Raw genomic sequence first — 24,117 nt, 5'->3', positions numbered from 1 at the left:
GTAAAGTGACTGGCCTGAGATCAGAGCCAAAGGTGGGGGATGGGACAGGATTTGCACCCACGTGGCCTCTGTACCCATGTTATACCCATTTTATTGAGGGGCAAGTTGAGGTTTGGAGAGTGGAAGTGCCCACTCTCACCCCAGCCCTGGGACACACCCTCCCGGGGCAGTGTGTCCACCAGGAATTCACAGCCCACCCCTCACCTGAGCCGGGAGACCCGCGCCCCTCCCACCTTGCTCTTTTCCTGCTGGAACTCGATCTGAATGCTGGTCAGCTTGGCCCGCAGCTCCTCGTTGGCCATCTGCACCGGGTCCATCTCCATCTCGGGCTTCTCGCCCTTGCTCCGGCCTTTCTTAGACATGCTTCCTCTCAAGTTGAGACGCTGAGATCTTGCGTTCACTCCCACCAGCCAGCAGGCACCGCTCCCAGCTCCGCCGTGCTAACCAGTCTCGCAGGGCTCAGCTCCTCCTCCGTGTAAACCACCATCACTTGGGATCCTAGGAGAAGGAGGCCAGGTCAGCAGAGGCAGTGGGGGTGGGGGGGTGGGTAGTGTGCCTCTTGCCTGGGGCACTCTAATAGGAGTGCAGCCAGCATTCACCGAGGCCTCCCTCCCAGAGCTTACACTGCTAACCCAAGGATGCCTTGCCATTCAAAACTGACCGAGCACTTCTCCAGCTAGGGCTGCATCAGAATCACCTGGAAGCTTATTATGGTCCTGGGATCACCCCCCAGAAAGCCGATTTGCATGTCTCCCATGCTCCCAGCTGAGGTTCCCTGTGACCACTCCTCACTGAGTAACTCTGTCTGGTCCAGTCCTGGCCTCGTCAAGATGAGACTACGCCACCTAAGTGACTGTAAGCCTTGGTCTGCAAATGTCACTGAGCCTCAGTCACCGGATGCCGGTTCCTAAGGCAGGACCCTAGGGGGTCCCGTGGTTTCAAGGTACAGCCCACCTGGTACCACACTGTGCTCCGAGTACAAAGCCGGAGCAGGGATAAGGACCACACTCTGAAAACTGGGCTTTCAGACTCCTTTATGGAGTCTAACCTTTATGGTTAGCAGTTCCCTCCACACTCCCAGGACTAGCCCAGCACTGGTTGCCTAGAACAGCCAGCTCTGGGCCCAGCGGCGGTGCCCAAGCCAGCCTGGGGGCAAGACAGTACAGGCTCCCAGCTCCCAGTGCTGTGCTCAGCCAACCCCAGGCTGCTCCGCGCTGTGAGCCTGACTCTGGGCCCCCTGCCCCTCGCTCTGCCTTGTTATTGCTTTCCGTGTGACAAACATTCACTTACTTCCTGTCTATTTCCCCTACACCAGGATATGAGTTTCAAGTAAGCAGGGCCTACATCTGTTTAGTTCTCTCGGTGTTCTCCGCGCTTAGTACAGAGCCCAGCATGCAGGAGGCACCCCATCTACACTTCCTGAGTGAATGAGAGAATGAATGAGTGACCACAGAAGACAGTTACAAGGCACCTATTATGTGCCGAATCCTGTGATGAGAGAAGGGAAGCATATCATCCTTGCAGGACCTGGAGAGGTAGGTAGTTATCAGAGCCATGATAGAGATGAGACAAGTGAGTTGCAGAGAAGCTAAGTAAGCTACCTAAGGCCACACAGCTAGTAAGTGGAAAAGAAAGTTTAGTCACTCAGTCATGTCTGACTCTTTGCAACGCCATGGACTATAGCCTACCAGGCCCCTCTGTCCATGGGATTTTCCAGGCAAGAGTACTGGAGTGGGTTGCCATTTCCTTCTCCAGGGGATCTTCCTGATCCAGGGATCAAACCCGGGTCTCCCACATTGTAGGCAGACGCTTTATTGTCTGAGCCACCAGGGAAGTCTTGGGAGAAAATGGAGAGAGGAAAACAAGAGAGCATTCCAGAGTGGTGGAAGACCAACCTTGGGAGGTCAGGGAGGAGACATGAAATCAGCAAGGAGAACAGTAAACGAGAAGTCTGCAGATTGAAGGAGAAAAATGGAAAACCAGGAAAGCTAAGGGAAGAAAGAGTTTCTAGAAGGAAGGACCCGACAGGGGCAGCTCCTGAGAGGTGAAGAGGAAGACTGGAAAGTGGCCATCGGATTCAGTAACATGGGGTCTGTGGCCTGGGCAGGGGCTGCTTGGTGGGGTGGGAGTTGGGAGGGGGCCAGGGGAAGTGTGGGATGGGGAGTTGTGGGGGGCTCTTGTCAATGCCAGTGGGTCTGGTGGGCTAGGGACGTGCAAGGGCCATGAACTCCAGTCCAGCATGACCTGTTAGCCCTGGGAGCCCGGGATGTCCATCCAACTAGGAATCTGGGAAGGCAGTAATGGAGGCCAGTTACACTCTCTTGAACAGGAGACAGAGCTGTCTCTCAGCGTGCCATGGAGGTTTATTTGGGGTAATCAACCTCCACCACCCCCCCCACCCCAGATCGATTCCAGAAAGGTACATTCTGTCTTCAGAGAAGGATGAACTCCATTTGCTCCAACTGGACTTATCAGAGCACAAACCATAATTCATTCCTCTCTCCTCTGACCTGCCTGCTTCTGCAACCGCAGCGCTTCTCAGAAATCGGCCTGGGCCTCTGCCGTGTGTCTCCCCTACAGCCCGAGGAGCAGGAAGCATCTTCCAGATGCCTGGGAAAGGGGAGGTTGCTCCCTCTGTTCCATCCTGTGGCCCCACAACGCCCCTTCTAGGAATGCACTTTAGCTAAGCAAAGACTCAGTCTCTGGACGAACACTCGGATGTTCTTCCCAGCGACGAAACGCTCAGCCACAACAGGCGGGTCAGGTAAATTACATCCAGGCGGTGAGAGCAAACCCCACAGGGAGAAAGGCCAGCGTTGTAAAGAGTGGAAAAGGCAGCGTCAAAGGACAAATATGATTTGTGATTGCAGTTTTCTGAACTGTATTTGTTCATCTTTTGCATTTGATCACAACTGTGTGTTGAGCAGCTGCTCGGCGCCAGGCCCTGCGTTGTGGGGACACAGGGGTGAGGAGGAGGTAGGCTCACCTCCCAGGTGTCGGCTGGGACAGCCTAATGACGATATGCCAGCAGCTACTTTTTCTCTTTAATACTCTTCCGAGTAGATTGAATTTTCTATTACTGTTTTACAGAAAAAATGATGTCATTTTTCTTAAAGGAAGGTGAAGTGAAGTGAAAGTAGCTCAGTTTTCACATCTGTTTAATGGGATCCACAGCAGTCACTTCATAGGGACCAGAATTTGAAGTGTTGGCAAGGTGCCTGGCCCAATGAAGATACTCACTAAACAAAACAAAGCTAAATCTATTAGGAGGAGCAATGCCAGCCTCCAGTTGTCTCCATGAAGGCCAAGGTGATCTGTGCTGGATCTGGGCACTGCTAGATGCCATGGTATCAAGGCATAGCCCACCTGGTACCACACTGTCACAGCTTGCCAGTGGCCTGACAAATGGGAAGGCCCCTTTCCCTCCCAGTAGCCCCTCCCATGATCACTGAAGATGCTTGGGAAAAAGGAGGTTTCAGATGAGGCTCTGAGCCCAGGGAAGCAAAGCACATGCCCGAGGCAGCGCAGCAGGCTGGACACAGGCAGCCAGACTGGACCACCACTCTGTGAGACCCTGGGACAGCAACCCAGCCATGGACAGCAGTGGGAATGGGAATGGAAACCCAAGAGTGTCTGGGGGTCATGAGAACAGTGGCCATTAAGTCTCCGGGCCAGTCCCAGACACCACCTTTTTATCAGACCCTGGACTGGCTGGACCCAAGGCCCCCTTGGTCAGGCTCTCATGACCCCAAGAGCAGAAGAGCCAAAGGGCAGAGACAGGAGGCCATGCCTGGGGATGACCCAGTTTCTTACCCCAACCATAGCACCCCTTGGAAAAGCGCATCATCTCATTAGAAGCTCAGCACACATCCCCCACTTTACAGATGAGAAAACTGAGGCCTCAAAAGGGAAAGTCACAGAGACTCTCCTGCTTAGAAGCCATCTAAGGTTCAGGCCGCCTCTGAAGAGAACCCTGACCCCTGAAGGGGCGCAAGCCTTTCAGGGTCTGAGTCACGCCACAGCCCCACCCCACCACCTCTCCCGTAGCCACCTCACACTCCAGGCCCGATACACTCCCCAGCAGGCCGTGGTGATGCAGTTCTCTGACAGAGAAAGCCAATCCCCCACCACTTTCCACGGCCAGCTCCCATTATGCCTCCTCCAAGAAGCCTCCCCCATGCCCTCCACGTTGGTCAGGTGCCTCCTCTGAGCCCCCAACTACAGGCTGAGGGCTGCTCTGTGTGTTTGCTCATTTGTCAGCCCCCAGTGACAATCAACCGCTCAAGGACAGGACTTGACTTCCAGCTTTGTCTGCTTCACCCTGTGCTCAGCCCAAAGCCTGAGCTCAGTATTTCCAGGACAAATAGACTCCAATAAGCTAAGGCCAAGCCTACTGCTCTCGACAGCCACCTTCAACATCTGCCAGGCCGGAGCCTCAATAAATGTTGAGATGAATGGGACAAAAGAGGGGAAGGTACCCAGGGTTCTGGGCCCAGTCAAACTTGGCCTTGTGTCAAGAACACACCCAAGGCCAGTCTGGCCCAAGGCTTAGAGTGCCACACAGTGTCACAATGATCAGCCCACAGCCAATGACTTCTGCAAAGGCCTTGCCACCCCCCACCTCCAGGAGCAACTTTGGGTCATGCTTCCACCTGAGATGAGCCTGGTGCCCACTCTGTGCCACGGCTTTTCATTTAGAGCTCACGGTGGCCCGCAGAGCCTGGCACAGCCCAGTCCTCACAGAGGAGCCCAAGAGTCTCAGCCAGGAGATGTGATTCCTCGGCGCCATGCTGGGAAGGAGAGCGGACCTGAGAACGTACATTCCAGAAATCACGCTAGTCATGGGGGGCAAAGGAGGACCAGACAGGGTCCCAGCCATCACACAAGTTTCTAGCCAGGGAGACAACCAGGGAATGAACACATAAATAACCCTGGATTGTGACTGGTGCTAAAAAGAAAGAGGAAACAGGGTATTGGAACCTATAACAAATATCACTCAAGTCATCAGTGGAGGAGACAAGGGGTGCAAATGTGTCAGACCTCCTGGGACCTGCAGATCACATACCGGGCCAAGACCAGCTTTAGAATGTGCAGCCGAGTGCGAAATGGAAATGCAAGGGTCTGGGTTAAAAAGCTATTCAGACTTTCATGACCATGACACAGAGCATTAAACCAAGAGGTGGGCCCCCTGACAGCCTCTACGACCTCGCTGTGCGCCGGTGACGCTGGCCCTGGAAGGAGTTTAAGCATGACTCTGAGGGTGCTTGGTTGGGCAGCAGGTCCCAAGCAACGTGGGTCAGCTTTTGGCTGATGAGGACTAGAGTGGGCTGAACGGTGGCCCCCAAAAGATATGTTCACATCCTATTCCTGGCAGCCGGGAACACGCCCTGGTTTAGAAAAAGGGTCTCTGCAGATGTAATCAAGTTGAAGATCCCAAGATGAGAGCATCCAAGATTAGGTTGACCTTGACCTCGGACTTCTGACCTCCCAAACGTGTAAGAAAGTAAACTTCTGTTGTTTTAAGCCACTCCATTTGTGGGAATTCTTTCTGGCAGCCACTGGAAAGCAATACATTGGGAAGGAGGGGGAAAAAAGCTCAGGGCACACATCCAGCACTTTGTTTAATGACTTAAGATAACTTAGCTTCTTAGCGCTGAGCCCTGCCACTTTCCTGGCTGCCTTTCACATCAGTCATAAGCCAGCACACACCACCCCGCAGGCAACTCCCCTGTCCTTCCCTCCCTCATAGCCTACCATCTCATGATTTACACACAAGGCTAGCAAGCTCAGGGGTCCGTCCGCCCAGCCCAGAGCAGAAGGGAAACAAATTCGCTTCACTGTGCAGCAGAAACTAATACAACATTGTAAAGCAATTACATTCCAATAAAAAAAAAATTAAAGAGCAAGGACATTAGAAGGGCAAAACAACAGCAGAACACACCACACAACTTGCAGATGGTATTCTGCAAGAGGCAAACAGATAGGAAAATGAAAAGAGAGCAAAGATTTTTCTAAAGAGCAAAATTTTTTGGCCATACCCTCCCCCCCGCAAAAAATAGAGTAAATAATAATTCCTTTAACACTTAAAAAGCCTGCAAGGTCTAAAATATTAACACTCTGAGCACATCTCGTTCTCCAGTTATAGCAAATTAATAAGGTGCTCATGTGCACTGTCCACACTCTTTTCTTATTCAACACGGGTGTGAAATAGTCAGTGGAAGTTTCAAAAAATTATAAGAAGTGATAAGTAAAGTCAACCGAGTCAGGGCTGTCCTGACACATTTTCGGGGCTCAGGTGTGGAGGGCTGGAAGGGGCACCCAGAACGAGAAGCAGGGCTCAGTCACTCAGCCCAGCCCTGCCACCAACCTCTGTCATTTCCTAGGACTTTCCAGCCACACAGTGGAGCGGGCCATGCATCCAGTGTGTGGGGACTGGCATCACCGCTCCCTCCAGAGCAGACCGCCTGCAGCCAGGATTCCAGGGCCTCTGCGTCCCATCACACACCCCAGGACCCCGGAGCTGGCGGGGCTCAGAAGTAATGGCAGAACAGCCATCAGCGCCAGCAATCCGGGAGCTCCTGGCCGCCTGGGCCTGTTCTACACCCTCTGGGTGGTGCTCAGCCTTCACCTTGGCCCCCAGGGCTCCTGACCTTCAAGTGTCTGACCACCAAGCCTTGTTCTCCCCCGTTCTCAGAGGTGTCCCCTCTTGCGATGGCTCTGGCCAGCCCTCACCCCTTCCTGCCTGACCATGGCTTCCCCTGTCTCCTGGCCTGCATGCGGCCCCCCTCACCCAGGGGCAGTGGGGTGACCCTCCCCCGCCACTCCCTTCTGACCACGTGCAGGGGACAGGGCCACGGGCACAGAGGGCAGCCCTCCATGCAGCCTGAGCCAGCGGAAGCCACCATGGGCCACGCCTGCCGTCCCCTCCAGTCCTCAGCACACGTCTCTCCCTGTCTGGCAGAGCCACCCCTGGCCACCTCCTAATTGTCCCCAGGACTCGACCCGGGCCAGGCCTACTCCCTCTTTGGCCCCGCAGGGAAGGTCAGAGTGTCCTTGCAGCCCAAGCCTCATCAGGATGACTCTCAGTCACCACCTGGACTAGGAGGCCAGCGGGGTTGGGGGTCACCACAGGAGAACAATCCCATTTTACAGATGAGGCAGCTGAGGCCCAGACAGGTCAGAGTCACTGGGAGTGGGGGCCCAGCAGGGAGAGGAGAACTCATCACTCCTCCGACCCCACCAGGAGGTCAGCAGAGCTTGCCAGGTGCTTCAGAGGTTGTGGGGTGGGTACCACCCACGTGGTCAACATGGGCGCACTGAGGTGCCCTCAGCTTCCACGGCCCCCACGGCTGGGGGCACCAGTGATGTCATTCATCACAGCAGCTGGGCGCCCCACTCCCGGGCTGGCTCACCCTTCACCTAGGACCCCCTCATTCCAGGGGCCACCACCAGAGCCAAGATTCCACCCCACCAAGACTCTCCCTACACCCAGGGCCACCCACTCCCCCCGAGCTGGGACTCTCGGCCCTTGCTACCAAGTCTCCCAGCTGTGAACCCTCCCACCACAGGGCCTGCATCAGGCTGACCTCCTTTGCTAGTCCAGGTTATACCTTTTGCATCCAAGGAACCTCTGAGGATCCCTCTAACGACAGGCAGGGGTGGATTCTGTTGATGTTCTACATACATCACACACACACACACATACAGCTCACAATGCACACATTGTCCTGAAACACACACCCAACACACAAGCCACACATTCATGCAAAGAAACACGCACACTGCATATACACACACACATACCACATATACACCACAATGCACACATTGCCTGAAACACACGTGCAATGTACACATCACACACGTACACCACAGAGAAGTGAGTACACACACACAGGTTAATGACTGAATGCTTGTGCGTCTCCAGTGTTCATAGGTCGAAATCCTCATGTCTGATGTGATGGTATATTAGGAAGGGGACCTTTGGGAAATAATTAGGTCAGGAGAGTGGAGCCCTCACGAAGAGGATTAGCATCTCTATGAACAAGTAAGGTAAACAAAGACCAGGCCCGTGGGCGGGGAACCTGGGGCCTGTCATTCCTCTGTAGGAGCCCCCACACATGGCCTTCCAGCTCCTCTCCAAAGTCCTTCCAGGGACAGGAAGGCCCCCATGGGGTCATCTGCTCCCCAGGACAACCTTACTTTAGAAATCACTTAATTTTTCAAGCCACAAACACACAAATCAAAAGGGCCACCTTTTGCTGTGAGTTCCTCCAGCACCCGCAAGCCGCCCCAATAGAGCCCACTCCCCCGGACACATAGAAGGCTCTTTAGAGACTGAAGATGCCCATCACACATCCCGCATCGTCCTCTCCTCCAGGTGATAAGGCATAAGAAGAGCAAGTGCTTACTGATGGGAAAGGCGATCCTGCCCACCCGCACCCCTCATCAAGCACTATGGTTAGCCTTTCACAGGACAAACCCATCGAAGTCTCCCAATGATTATCCTGCAGGTGCTATTATTACCCCATCTTGTGGATCTCTCTTGAGAGGCCCATGGACTGCAAGGAGATCCAACCAATCCATCTTAAAGGAAATCAGTCCTGGGTGTTCATCGGAAGGACTGATGTTGAAGCTGAAACTCCAATACTTTGGCCACCTGATGCGAAGAGCTGACTCATTGGAAAAGACCCTGATGCTGGGAAAGATTGAAGGCAGGACGAGAAGGGGATGACAGACAATGAGATGGTTGGATGGCATCACTGACTCAATGGACATGAGTTTGGGTAGGCTCCAGGAGTTGGTGATGGACAGGGAGGCCTGGCATGCTGCAGTCCATGGGGTCGCAAACAGTTGGACACGACTGAGCAACTGAACTGAACTGAACTTGTGGATGGAAAAACTGAGGCCCAAAGACCCAAAGACAATTAAGTAAGTTGCCAGCAGTCGTCACAGTTAGAACAGAGGCAGGCAGATGTGGACGCCAGTCCCAGGTCAGTCCCTCTGGTCTGCAGTCCCTGACCTGGGTTCTTCTGGCCCCAGCTCCCCCATCTGTGAAGCGGAGCCATTCTTCCCACTGTTGAGAAGGTCCTAGACAGTAGGTGCTCAGTGAGTGGCATCTCTCTGCGGGTCTGGGGCCAGCCAATGCCAGTTTCCTGTGGGTGTGTTTTTCCAAACATGTGGACATAGCGCTCTGTGTCCCCGAGCTGGGCACCACGGTCGGTGGGGTGGATAGAGCTCAGAGGAATGAGGGTGGAGGAGGGGTGAAGGGAAGCCTGGGGCCTGGAGTCTGTCCCCATGGCAGGGCACCTAGCTGGCAAATGGGCTTCTTCAAGTGGAGAGAAAAGAATGGGTGTTCCCTATGGACAAAGCCCAGCTCAGGGAGACACACACGGGCCCCTCCTCCCACCACTGACTTTGCTGCCCACCCTTCACGGGCAGCACCCAGACCTGTGGTGCCATCTTCCAGATTCCTTCTAGTATTCTTGCTGTTCCCTGCACTGGCCACCTGCAGCCTGTGTGTTCAGTTGCCCGGTCGTGTCCGATTCTTTGTGACCCCATGGATTGTAGCTCACCAGGCTCCTCAGTCCATGGAATTTTCCAGACAAGAATCCTGGAGAGGGTTGTCATTTCCTTCTGCAGGGGATCTTCCCGACCCAGGGATCGAACCTGGGTCTCTTATGATCTCCTGGCATTGGCAAGCAGATTCTTTACCATTGTGCCACCTGGAACCTGGTGGACTTCAAAACAGCCTCTCCAGTCCCCCTACTCCAGTCACCCACCCAGGGCCACAAGAGGAAGCCTCCCGAAACAAAATCAGCCTACTTTACACCTCTTTCCAATACTTTGGCCACCTGATGCCAAAGAACTGAATCCTTGGAAAAGATTCTGATGTTGGGAAAGATTGAAGGCAGGAGGAGAAGGGAATGACAGAGGGTGAGATGGTTGGATGGCATCACTGACTTGATGGACATGAGTTTGAGCAGGCTCTGGGAGTTGGTGATGGACAGGGAACTCTAGCGTGCTGCAGTCCATGGGGTTGCAAAGAGTCGGACATGACTGAGTGACTGAACTGAACAGAACTTTGCCCCTCTACCCAGAAAATAATCAAAACAACAACATTAATTATAACAACACCATGTCAACCTGCTGTGGTCCCACTGCCTCAGAGGAAAGTCTGCATATAGTGAGAATGCCTTGCGAGGTTCCTGCCATCCGGCCCAACAGCTGCATCGCCTTATGTCTCCAGCTGCTTGCCCAGCTGGATTCTCAACTCCTGTGAAACCATCTTATTTGCGTGACTCTCCAGTACCAAGCAACGTGCCTGCCCAGAGAGGTGTTTGGTGACATCAGGACCCCTTCTGGACGTCTGCTGAACTGTGAAAGCATTACATACATTCCTTTCACATCCAGCCCAGGTGTGGCTTCACAGCTACAAAGTTAAGGCAGGACATACCCTTCAAGGGATGCAGGATTCCTGAGTCCTTGGTAAAATTAATCCCCCAACCATGAAGCCAAGCATCACTATGTAAGAATTGACTTCTGTGTGGACAGAGATGCGAGTGCCCAGGATAGTGGGTTTGGTTCACTTGCCAGCTGAATCCACACCCCACCTCCCATACTCAGATATGGTTCCCAGCAAAATCACAAGCTCACAGCATCAAGGACCTTGGTCTTGCCCTTGGGTAACCATGTTGGGTGCTGAGGGTGGCTTGGCAGGTTGAACATGTCACGCCCTCATTTGCTCAGCACAAGCTCTTGGCTTGCCTCCTACATTCAGGCGCTGTGCTGGGCATGGGACCACGATACTGAGTATCTGCCCTCCCCTCCCTGTCCTTGGGATGCTGACGGCCTCTCCAGCCCAAAGCTCCCTCCTCTCAGACCCCTTGACACTTTCCATATCTCCATATGCAGAATAGGAGGAGACCTGTCCTTTGTACCTTAAAACAGCTAGAGGGAAACTTCTGCAAGGACCACCACTTTTCAATCCCTAGAAAAGCAACAGGAGGTCGGAATGCCCCTCCCTTTTGATGGCAGCATCCCCTGCCACTGTCACTTGTCGCTGTCACCCCGGTCACAGAATCAGCATGACCACCTTAGCAGTCAGGGTCATGGGAATGGTTGCAGCCTTCACAGCAAAGGACACCAGCTTCGACAAGGATAGGAGGGCCTGGGAATCTTCGGACAGCCTCCGTCACCTGGTTCTAACATGTCCATCTTAATATGTCCCAAAGAAGTAAAGTGCAGCCAAGTTCAGGGAAGGGAGGCCTTTCTGAATTTGGGAAACTCTGGAACAGCAAGACTCATGCTCAGGGACCCACAGAGGGCACATCTAAACTCGTGGGTGCCACCTCCCCAAAATACCAGAGTAACTGAATAGTAAGGTTACTCTGCAGTTATTTGCCCTGTGGCCACTTTGGCAAAGTCTTCTGAAGGAAAAGGGTAGAGGGGGCCCTCCGTAGGAGGAAAGAAGGGAGGAAAGATGGGAAAAAAAGTATGAGGAGGGAAGGGAAGGAAGGAGGGAAGGAAGAACACAGAAACAATGGAATCAAACTTCCAGTTTCTGGTCTGGTGTGTAAGAAACTTGGGAGTCATCATTCTCATTCATATAATAAAAAAAGCTGAACAAATGGAAAATTAGTCACTTTTCTTGTATCCATCAGAGAACTGAGATCATAGGGCAAATGGCTGTCAATAGATAAACACAAAGCAAAACAACTTACCAAAACTGTAACCCAGGAACAGAGAACTTTGTGGGAACCAGTTCAGGTTCCTTTTACCAAATACTTCCTGTCCAGCTTTCAACAACAACAACAACAACAAAACGACAAGGCATACTAAAACAGTTTGAAAAGACAAAACGAGCATCAGAACCAGACTAATATATGGCAGTGATGTTAGAATTGTCAGACTGAGGCTTTAAAATGATTCTGATCAATATGCTAAGGGCACTAATGGAAAAAGTAGACAACATGCAAGACTAGATGGCTAATGTCAGCAGAGATGGAAATTCTAAAGAAGCACGCAAAATGCTGGAGATCAAAAATGCTGTAACACAGACGAAGAATGCCTGTGATGGGCTCCTTAGTAGACAGGTCATGGCTCAGCAATCAGTGAGTTTAAGGTACATCAATACAAACTTTCCAAACTGAATGCAAATTTTTAAAAACACTGAAATAAACAGAATAGAATACCCTGTAACTGTGGTATAATTGCAAAAGGTATAGCATATGTATAATGGGGGAAGAGAGAAGAAGGAGCAGAAGAAATATTTGAAGCAATCATGTCAGAATTTCTGAAAATTACTGATTTCAATCACAAATGTAGGAAGTTCAGAGAACACCAAACAGAATAAATGACCCCAAACCTACACCTAGGTATATCATAGTGAAGCTGTAGAAAATCAAAGATAAAGAAAAACCTTGAAAGAATACAGAGGGAAAAAAATAACATATATATAGCAGAGCAAGGATAGGAACTAAATAGGAATACTTAATTATAAGGTACTCATACTACACATGAAGCAATATGGTGCCATTTGAAAGTAGACTTGGGTTGGTTATATATGTGTACTGCAAACTCAAGTGTGACCACTAAAAAATAATTTTTTTTTAAGAGGTACAATTGACATACTAACAAAGGAAAGGGAAAAAAATGGAAACATATACAATGCTCAATTAAAACCACAGAAAGCAGAGAGAGGAAGACAAAAACAGAAAAAAACAGGGACAAAAATAGAAAACAATAACAAATATGATAGACATTAATCCAACCATATCAATAATCACTCCAAACATCAGCGGTCTAAGGGGCATAACATACAGCAAAGTGACCATGGCTAGCATAGTTAATAATATTGCGTTGCATACTTTAAAGTTGCTAATAGAATGGATCTTAAAGTTCTCATCACAAAAACAGTAATTTTTGTAAATCTGCCTGATGACAGATGAAGACTAGATTTACTGTGGTGATCAATTTACAATATATATAAATATTGTATCATTTGTTGCCCATCTAAAGCTATTATAATGTTACATGCCAATTATACCTCAATAAAAAATAATCAATGGTCTAAGTACATCAATTAAAAGACAGAAACTGTTAGAAGGGCTCAAAATACAAGACCCAACTATGGGCTATCTACAAGGAAACACTGACCTTGTAGGGCTCGCACGCAAAAAGCCAGTCAACTTCTGTGTCAACAAAAGGAAATGAAAGCTCAAATCAACACCCAGTGTTAATCTCTCAATGTTGCCACAATCTCCAAGCTACAACCAAAAAGGTACAACTCACCCCTTTTGAATTAAAGAAAGATCTCTGTAATGCATTCAATAGGATTAAAATCGTATTATAAAAATGATACTCAAGAAGCACATTATAAAATAACGTGACCCAAAAGAATACCAGCAATCATAATGATGGTCTAAATTAAATCACAAAGACAAGGCCCATGCCAATTAGAATCGTGAAGTTACCTATTTAGGGATCTCAGCGTGTGCTCCTGAATATTTTATGAGAAAATCTCACCCCCAGCATCTTCCACCATAAATGGGATTGTAACCCTGCTCACAGTTTCTTTGTAAGGCTTCAGTTCAGTTCAGTTGCTCAGTCATGTCTGACTCTTTATGACCCCATGGACTGCAACACACCAGGCTTCCCTGTCCATCACCAACTCCCCGAGCTTCCTCAAACTCATGTCCATTGAGTCGGTAATGCCATGCAACCATCTGTCGTCTTATGTAAGGCTTAGGAGACTCATAAATACAAAGATTTTGTTTCCATATGAAAAAGCTTATTTATGTTTTGAGAGGGACAGAGGGAGAGCAAGAGAAAGCCCGGGGCCAATGTTACACCCAACTTCTTAAAAAATGTATTGAAAGTCTACCAACAAATTAATCCTTGTATTTTGTAATCAGATTCCCTTTACCTTCTGAACTCTTGTTCTGTCCATGAATCTCTTTTGCAACCATGATATAAATACTCAATATGGGTGGCGGAGGGGGTTAGTTTTATCGAGTTTCTTGCAGAGCTTAAAGCTCTGGGGCTGGAACCACATTCTCTGAGGCTGCAGCACCTCTGGAAGTGGGATCCCTGCATGCTCAGCAAATCCCCATTCACTTCCCTCCATTTCACAGATTCCCCTACATGTGAGGGTCACGTGACTGCCTAGTCAATGATGTGTGAGCAGCAATGACCTCTCTCCCTTCTGTGCGAAGGCACATAAGAGCCCATGTGTTTCCTCTTCTCTCTCTTCCTGCTGCACAGACCTCAGAAGTCACGTGTAGAGATTGTGGCCTGACCAGATGGGGAGGGCTGGATCCCTGAATCACTGTTGGAGGAGATCTCCAGTGGACCTGCCCCAGCACACGGGTGACCTAGAACTGACCTTTCAGGGTTCTTTTGTTACTGCAGCACAGCCTCATAAACCTCGCTGATACTCTTCTCCTGAAATGCCCAACCCCCCCTTCCCACCTGTCCATCTTCAAAATTCAGCGGGAGCATCAACTCCCCCAGGGACCTTCCATGGATGCCACTTCCTACCCGCCCCACAAAGGGTAGGGGGCTTCCTCTTCACATCCACAGTCCCCTGTGCTTCTCTTCCTCACAGCCCTGACTGCACTGAGTTGGCACCGTCTTCGCCATCAGACTAGACACTCTGCGGCAGTGAGACCTTGGTGTTTGCCTTGGAGCAGCTGGCGAGTGCCTGTGAAAGAGGAGCTTGCACGCACACACAGGCGACACTGCAGGGCCCTCCTTCAGGCACACCGAAATATGGCCCAGGGGTAGAAAGATAAATCTCATCCCCCCTCCTACCAGAACTTCAAGTCCTGCAGGGAAGGGGTGATGTGTCCATAAATGATCGCAGCCCCAAACAGAAAATGATAATGAGGGATAACCCTCTGGGGAGACCCAGGGGCAAGAGACGTGGCTTCCAGCTGGGGGCTGGTTGATGGAGACAACGTCTTGAGCTGGCCCTGGCCGGACAGCAGGACCTAGGCAGAGGGAGATGAAAGATGCAGGTCCACCTGTTTGGAGTCTGGGGGCTCGGGCAGGGTGGCTCAGCCTCCTCGGAAACCACTCCTCCCCATCCCCCAGCTGTGGGAGGTCGCCAGAGCTGACCTACCCCGCTCCAGGGATGGGCACTTCCCAGACGCAGCCTGGCCCATCCTTAATAAAAATGCCATCATGAACAAAGCACTATGCAGAGTGAAACACTCTAGTGCCCCTAATATTCATTGCATTAAAACCTTCACAAACCCTCTGGGAAGTCATTTATGGCCCCATTTTACACGGAAGGAGAGATCTGAGACCCAGAGCCTGCCTGGATTTAAATCCAAACATTTGACAGCCAAGTTCTCCCCAAAGCACTACCCAGTAGAACTTCTGGCTCCCAGAAAAATGCTGACAAATGTTTTCAAATCATCACCTAACACCTTGATAGAGACTGGTGTCTTGAGGATCAAGAAATAATGGGAGGGGGAGAATCGCATAGTGAATGGACCACTCCTTCAGCACTTATGGAAGTGTTCTGGCTTCCAGCAGGCACCTGTGAATCCATAGTTAAGTCTGTTTACACCCAAATAAACAGAATGGGTGAATTTAACTCAGATGACCATTATATCTACTACTGTGGGCAAGAATCCCTTAGAAGAAATGGAGTAGCCATCATAGTCAACAAAAGAGTTCAAAATGCAGTACTTGGGTGCAGTCTCAAAAACGATAGAATGATCTGTTTGTTTCTAAGGAAAACCATTCAGTATCACAGTAATCCAAGTCTATGCCCCGACCAGTAATGCTGAAGAAGCTGAAGTTGAATGGTTCGATGAAGACCTACAAGTCCTTCTAGAACCTACAACCAAAAAACATGTCCTCTTCATTATAGGGGACTGGAATGCAAAAGTAGGAAGTCAAGAACTATCTGGAGTAGCAGGCAAATTTGGCCTTTGTGTACAAAACAAAGCAGGTCTAAGGCTAACAGAGTTTTGCCAAGAGAACGCACTGGTCACAGCAAACACCCCCTTCCAACAACACAAGAGAAGACTCTACACATGGACATCACCAGATTGTCACTACCGAAATGAGACTGATTATATTCTTTGCACCCAAAGATGGAGAGGTCAGCAAAAACAAGACCAGGAGCTGACTGTGGCTCAGATCATGAACCCCTTATTGCCAAATTCAGACTTAAATTGAAGAAAGTAGGGAAAATCACCAGACCATTCAGGTATGACCTAAGTCAAATCCCTTACAATTATATGTGGAAGTGAGAAATAGATTCAAGGGATTAGATCTGATACACAAGAATGCCTGAAGAACTATGGATGGAGGTTCGTGACACTGTACAGAAGGCAGGGATCAAGACCATCCCCAAGAAAAAGAAATGAAAAAAGGCAAAATGGTTGCCTGAGGAGGCCTTACAAATAGCTGAGAAAAGAAGAGAAGTGAAAGGCAAAGAAGAAAAGGAAAGATATACCCATTTGAATGCAGAGTTCCCAAGAATAGCAACGAGAGATAAGAAAGCATCCTTAGTGATCAGTGCAAAGAAATAGAGGAAAACAATAAAATGGGAAAGACTAGAGATCTCTTCAACAATATTAGAGATACCAAAGGAACATTTCATGCAAAGATGAGCATGATAAAGGACAGAAATGGTATGGACCTAACAGAAGCAGAAGATATTAAGAAGAGGCGGCAAGAATATACAGAAGAACTATGCAAAAAAGATCTTTATGACCCAGATAACAATGATGGTGTGATCACTCATCCTGGAATGTGAAGTCAAGCGGGCCTTAGGAAGCATCACTATGAACAAAGCTAGTGGAGGTGATGGAATTCCAGTTGAGCTATTTCAAATCCTAAAAGATGATGTTGTGAAAGTGCTGCATTCAATATGCCAGCAAATCTGGAAAACTCAGCAGTGGCCACAGGACTGGAAAAGGTCAGTTTTCATTTCAATCCCAAAGAAAGGCAATGCCAAAGAATGTTCAAACTACTGCACAACTGCCCTCATCTCACACACTAGCAAAATAATGCTCAAAATTCTCCAACCCAGGCTTCAAGACTACATGAACCATGAACTTCTAGATGTTCAACCTGGATTTAGAAAGGCAGGGGAACCAGAGACCAAACTGCCAACATCTGCTGGATCATCGAAAAAGCTAGAGAGTTCCAGAAAAACATCTACTTTTGCTTTATTGACCACACCAAGCCTTTGACTGTGTGGAACACAATTAACTGTGGAAAATTCTTCAAGAGAGTGGAATACCAAACCACCTAACCTGCCTCCTGAGAAATCTGTATGCAGGTCAAGTAACAGTTGGAACTGGACATGGAACAACAGACTGGTTCCAAATCAGGACAGGAGTACATCAAGGCTGTATATTGTCACCCTACTTATTTAACTTATATGCAGAGTATATGAAATGCCAGGCTGGATGAAGCACAAGCTGGAATCAAGATTGCTGGAAGAAATATCAATAACCTCAGATATGCAGATGATACCACCCTTATGGCAGAAAGAGAAAAAGAACTTAAAAGCCTCTGATGAAAGTGAAAGAAGAGAATGAAAAAGTTGGCTTAAAACTCAACATTCACAAAATGAATTCACAACATTCACAATAAGATCATGGCATCCAGTCCCATTACTTCATGGCAAATAGATGGGGAAACAATGGAAACAGTAAGAGACTTTATTTTGGGGGGCTCCAAAATCACTACAGATGGTGACTGCAGCCAGGAAATTAAAAGACACTTGCTCTTTGGAAGAAAAGCTATGACAAACCTAGACAGCATATTAAAAAGCAAAGACATTACCAACAAGGGTCTGTCTAGTCAAAGCTATGGTTTTTCCAGTAGTCACGTATGGATGTGAGAGTTGGACTATAAAGAAAGCTGAGCACTGAAGAATTGATGCCTTTGAACTGTGGTGTTGGAGAGGACTCTTGAGAGTCCCTTGGACTGCAAAGAGATCCAACCAGTCCATCCTAAAGGAACTCAGTCCTGAATATTCATTGGAAGGACTGATGCTGAAGCTGAAACTCCAGTACTTTGGCCATCTGATGTGAAGAACTGATTCATTGGAAAAGACCTTGATCCTGGGAAAGACTGAAGGTGGGAGGAGAAGGGGATGACAGAGGATGAGATGGTTGGATGGCATCACTGACTCGATGGACATGAGTTTGAGTAAGCTTCAGGAGTCAGTGATGGACAGGGAAGGCTGGTGTGCTGCAGTCCATGGGGTTGCAAAGAGTTAGACATGACTGAGTGACTGAACTGACTGACTGACACCCAAATAATCATGAGAATATTTAAGCACTTTTGAAATATCCTATTTCAGCACCTCAGTGATAATATCTCTTCTGGGAATGAGGGAAGCGCCAATTAGGGACCGAGGAGAATGTGCTAGGTGTGGGCACAGAGTCACCTCACCAAGCCTCGCGAGCCCAAGAGGGAGGCTCGTGTGGAATACTTTGTACACAAGACAGCTCAGGCCCAGAGGGGCTCAGCCTGTGCTCATGCTCACACAGCCAGAAAGGGCCCCTGCCATCACCACTCCACCTTTTACCCCTTTCTTGCTTGTTTTTCTTCCTTTTGATGGTGTTTAAAACTAGTTAATAGCCAAACTAAGGTAAATAATCTAGATCTCCAAGAAATGACCAGCCCAGGAAAACAAACAAATCAGGTCTGCTTCCCCTCCACTGTGGTCATCTGATTGGAGCCCACAGGGCAGCAGGTCCTGATCACACCCAGAAAGCTCCTTCACCTTCCACCGTGCCATCAGCACCTGCTGCCCTGTTCCACACCCCTATTTAGAGGAGCCCGACAGAGTTGCAACTGAACACAGATGGAAATGGGGGTGCCCCAGAAAGCTGAGTTAAAATGAAAGAGGGAGACACAGGGCAGTGTTAAATGACACAGTAGAAATCCAATACTTCGTTCATGCTCCCTACAAATAGACCCTGCCTCACTCTACCTCACCTACACTCCACCAAAGCAACATCTCTTTCTAGAACCTCAGGATGGCAGTGGAGTGGAGGGTTCCCAAGGGCTGGCTCTGGCATCAGACTGAGCGAGTATAGTCCTCATTAGCTGTGTGTCTCTGAGCAGGTTACCTGCCCTCTCTGAGCTTCAGTTTCTCCACCCAGGAAAATGAGGAAAGTAATAACACCCACCTCAGGGGACTGGGTTGTTGTGAGTACGGCATGAGCTGCATTAACTTGTTAATTAAGTCGAAATTTAATTTTTTATTGTGATTAATATTAATGAGTATAAATAGTTAATAAGTATTACATGTTCACTGTGAAAAATGTGAAGACAAAGATAAAATTTTAAATCACTTATTTCCCCACCCCTCTGGGAACAGTGGGGACAATTAATTATTAACTATTAACCGTTTCATCAGTTAATATTAACAATTAATACTCTGACACATGCCCACACATACACACACATGCAGATACACACACACACACACACACACACTACAGTAGAGGCCAGCCCCGCTCACCTCTGGACTCCTCCGAAACCTGGGTACCTCTCTCCCTCCCCAACTTTAACATGAGTTTAAGGGTGTCACAGGGACTTCAACATTTCATTGTTAAAAGGGTTCCACTCTAAGTACAAAAACATTTGAAAACCACAATGTCAGAACATTTCATGATACTGAGAAATGTTCTTGATGTATGTTACAGGTTAAACTCCTCACCCTCCTGTAAAAATCTGGATGTTGAAGTCTTAACCCCCCAGCATCTCAGAGTGTGACCTTATTGGGGAAAAAAGGTCTTTAACAAAGTAATCAGGTTAAAGTGATGTCATCAGGGTGGGCCCTAATCCAATCTGACTGGTGCCATGCAGAAAAGCGACATTTGGAAAGACAGGCACGCAGGAAGGACCCCGTGTGAAGATGAAGGCAGGGATCGGGGCGGGTGGAGCTATAAGCCTAGGACCCCAAGAAGGGCCAGCAAAGTCCCAGGGGCTGGGGAGAGGCCTGCAACAGATCCTTGCTCACAGCCTCAGAGGGAGCAGACTGCAGCCTCCAGACCTGGAGACAGTAAGCTGGTGTCATCGCAGCCGCCCAGGGTGCGGGCCCTCAGCCAGCAGGAAACTAACGCAGACTATTTACCAAGTAATGGCATCTGCACATAACTACTGTCCCAGTGTTTAAGGGAACCGCTTTGTACACGCAGGGAGAAAAGACCGGCGTTAGGATAACGGTGAACAGTGCTTCTTCAGCTGGACTTTGAGGCTGTCCCCTGCTGTTCCTCTCCTTTCTTTGTGGGGGAGGGGCTTGTTGGGAGACAGACAGCCATCCACACACGCCTCCCCCCACGGAATGGACGGCTCAGCTGTGGGGGTGCAGCGCCCACCCCGCCCGAAAGGCTGTACCGAGGGGTGTCGCTGGAGCGTGTACCGAGGGCCTGCTGCATCAGCACGGGGCCTGACAGACATCCAGTCTCCCCAGGTCAATTTAAGGATGTTCCATGGGTACAGACTGGCCTTTCTCAGACTCCTCTCCTGGGTCAGAGACGAGCCCTCCTGCTGCAGTAAGAACGGACTTGACAGTCACTTTGCGGGGAAATCAGTGACTTTTAATCTCTTTGTCTATCTCCTCCAAATTTTCCACGTGAACATGCAATGCTCATATATAAAAAGGGGGTTAAAAAATATGTATACCTATGGCTGATTCATGTTGAGGTCTGAGAGAAAACAACAAAATTCTGTAAAGCAGTTATCCTTCAATAAAACAATTCTTTAAAAGAAAAAAAAAAAAAATGCTCAGACGTGGACTTCCCCGGTAGTCCAGGGGTTGGAAATCTGCCTGCCAACGTAGGGGACATGGGTTCGACCCCTGGTCTGGTAAGATCCCACTTGCGGCAGGGGAAGTAAGCCTCTGTGCCACAACTACTGAAGCCCTTGCACCTAGAGCCCCGGCTCTGCAATGAGAAGCTCGTGCACCCCAACTAGAGAAAGCCCACGTACAGCAAGGAAGACCCGGTGCAGCCAAAAATAAAATTAAGTAGTTAACTTAAAAGGAGTTTGCAATGACCAGCCATACCTCCTCCTTTAAAAAAAAAAAAAAAATGCTCAGACAACTTGATAGAATGGCATTTCTCAGATCTGATGGAAGGTATCCTTTGGGCACCGAGAAAGACGTAATTAAATAAGAGCTGCAATTAAGATAATTAATGTCAACTGAAAACACTTTAGGAGGGGCACCAGTGAGAAGCACTTCAGCGCCTGTGCTGTAGCAGACATTCCAAAACAGTGTCCTTCTTCCCCACCCTTCACAGAATCAGAAACTGAGGGTTCGAGAGGGTGAAGCGCTTTCCCAAGAGCCCAGAGCTGAGCCATGATGGAGCCGGAGGTGTGGAGCCATAATCCCAGCACAGCGTGTGCACGGAGCCCAGGACTCACAGCAAGATGAACATTCCTGAATGGAGGGTGCCTCCCCGCCTCGAAAGGGTGATGCTGAGCCATGAAAGACAGTGGGATTCTTGGCCTCTGGAAGAGAAGAATTCAATCCAGGGCCAGAGACGAGGCTTGATTGCTCAGAGCTTTTGTGTAATAAAGTTTTATTAAAGTATAAAAGAGAGAAAGCTTCTGACATAGACATCAGAAGGGGCCATGAAGAGTGCCCCGCCTGCCTTGCTAGTGTTAGCAAGGGAGTTATATACTTTTTAATTAGTTATTACAATGAATCAAAAGAATGTCTGGAGGTTGTAAAGATCTTACTAGACCCACTCCCATAATTTACATTTTAAGATAATAAGTGAAGTTGCTCAGTCATGTCCGACTCTTTGCGACCCCATGGACTGTAGCCTACCAGGCTCCTCTGTCCATGGGGCTTTCCAGGCAAGAATACTGGAATGGGTTACCATTTCCTTCTCCAGGGGATCTTCTGACTCAGGGATTGAACCTGGGTCCCCCGCATTGCAGGCAGATGCTTTACCCTCTGAGCCACCAGGGAAGATCTTTTAAGATAATAGGATTAGCCAGAAGGTTTTCAGGAAGGAGAAACTGCCCTCAAGCAGGATACATTATTGTTATATAATCCTTAGTACAGAGTTTAAACTGAGTTGTGTAATCATCCCATCGAGGCTTAAAGATAAAAATAGTTTTATGTGACTGAGACTAAGGAACTGAGAGAAAAAAAAAAAAAGGTTTTCCTTTCCTCCTCCTTGAGAAGGACCCCTAACTCCTCCTCGAGAACCCCAGACCCCTTTCTCCTTGGGGACCCCTGGTCTTCTTATCAACCTGCATAGAAATTGACTCTCTCAGACTCAGTCTCGACCTTCCTAATCACACCACGTAGAATGAGAAACGGCTCCCAGGTCAAACGTGGGAAACTAAATCCTTCCCAAAAGTATACAGAACAAATACTGGTCATATTCCTCACGACCCCTCCACAAGGTCAGTGCCTGGCCTGCAAGTCCCCTGACCCGCTATTCACGAGTCTCCTTCCTCTTAACTTGCTGGGAGCTATATGTGCACCGAATGGAAAGTGCCCCAGGACATGGATGCTGAGGACTGCTATTGACCATCATGGCTCTAGGTGACCTTGGCAACCACTGAGAGGCCTGCCTGATGCGGAAACTGCTCCAGGCTCTGAGAGGGAACACCCACCCCTAGAGGTGTCTAGAGTAGTTTAGGCTTTGAAACAGTGCTGTTCAGCTTTTCCCTTCACTTTAAAAGTCTGCCTACTTCACTTAAAAAAGCATGCCCAGGTGGTGCAGTGGTAAAGAATTCACCTGCTAATGCAGGAGACACAGGAGACATGGGTTTGATCCCTGGGTCAGGAAGATTCCCTAGAGGAGGAAAGGGCAACCCACTCCAGTATTCTTGCCTTGAAAATCCCATGGACAGAGGAGCTTGGCAGGCTATGGTCCACGGGGTCGCAAAGAGTCAGACATGACTGAGTGACTGAGCACACTACTCCACTTAAGGGATGTGGGAAAACACAGAGAAAGAAGAAAAGAAATTTCTCTTTATCCCCAAAATCCACCCTGAGCACTGGTAGCATTTTGATTTCTTCCTTCCAGTCTGTCTTGTTTTTCTAGATGTAGAGTTTACTATTCACTTATTTTTCAAACTTGTGTCCTCTGATCATTTTCTATCTTGTTTTCACCACTTCACATCATAAAATAAGCATTTGTGTGAGACTCTGAAAAGTGGCAACACCATAGAGTGTATCCATTCTGATTTTTGGACACCGAGTTATTGCTGATGCTTCTTTGTTGAGAGGAACTGCACCGAACCTCCCTTTGCAGGCACTTTGTGAATATTTAGAATTATTCCCATCCCAGGAGTGGGTTCTGTGGCCAAACCTTGCAAACTTTCCAGGGGGCTTGAACCCATTTAGACCTGCACAAGCAACGTTAGCCAGCCCAACATGGGAGTCCTATGTTTTCATAATTGGTTCAGTTTAATCGCTCAGTCGTGTCTGACTCTTTGCAACCCCATGGACTGCAGCACACCAGCCTTCCCTGCCATCACCAACTCCCAGAGCTTGCTCAAACTCATGTCCATCGAACAGATGATGCCATCCAACCACCTCATCCTCTGTTGTCCCCTTCTCCTCCTGCCTTCAATTATTCCCAGAATCAGGGTCTTTTCCAGGGAGTCAGTTCTTCACATCATGTGGCCAAAGTATTGGAGTTTCAGCTTCAGCATCAGTCCTTCCGATGAATATTCAGGACTGATTTCCTTTAGGATGGACTGGTTGGATTTCCTTATCATCCAAGGGACTCTCAAGAGTCTTCTTCAACACCACAGTTCAAAAGCATTAATTCTTCAGTGCTCAGGTTTCTTTATAGTCCAACTCTCACATCCATATATGACTACTGGAAAAATCATAGCTTTGATTAGATAGACCTTTGTTGGCTAAGTCAAGTCTCTACTTTTTAACATATTGTCTAGTTTGGTCATAGCTTTTCTTCCCAGAAGCAAGTGTCTTTTAATTTTCTGGCTGCAGTCACCATGTGCAGTGATTTTGGAGCCTCCCTAAGTAAAGGCTCTCACTGTTTCCATTGTTTCCCCATCTATTTGCCATGAAGTGATGGGACCGGATGCCATGATCTTACTTTTCTGAATACTGAGTTTTAAGCCAACTTTTTCACT

At 48.8% G+C, this 24,117-nt stretch overlaps 1 protein-coding gene across 1 annotated transcript in view; it reads right to left on the bottom strand.

Moving 5' to 3' along the window:
- The window catches only part of LOC129658095 (janus kinase and microtubule-interacting protein 1), a 104,436-nt gene that overhangs the window by 46,669 nt on the left and 33,650 nt on the right, over positions 1–24,117 (bottom strand). Inside the window, exon 3 of the mRNA XM_055589075.1 lies at positions 234–498. Within this exon, the coding sequence (XP_055445050.1) occupies positions 234–362 (129 nt within the window). The 5' untranslated portion in view covers positions 363–498. The remainder of the gene's footprint in view (positions 1–233; positions 499–24,117) is intronic.

This window comes from Bubalus kerabau, chromosome 7, assembly GCF_029407905.1.
Source record: "Bubalus kerabau isolate K-KA32 ecotype Philippines breed swamp buffalo chromosome 7, PCC_UOA_SB_1v2, whole genome shotgun sequence".
NCBI classification, from domain to species: Eukaryota; Metazoa; Chordata; class Mammalia; order Artiodactyla; family Bovidae; genus Bubalus; species Bubalus kerabau.
This window is presented reverse-complemented; position numbering and strand designations above follow the sequence as displayed.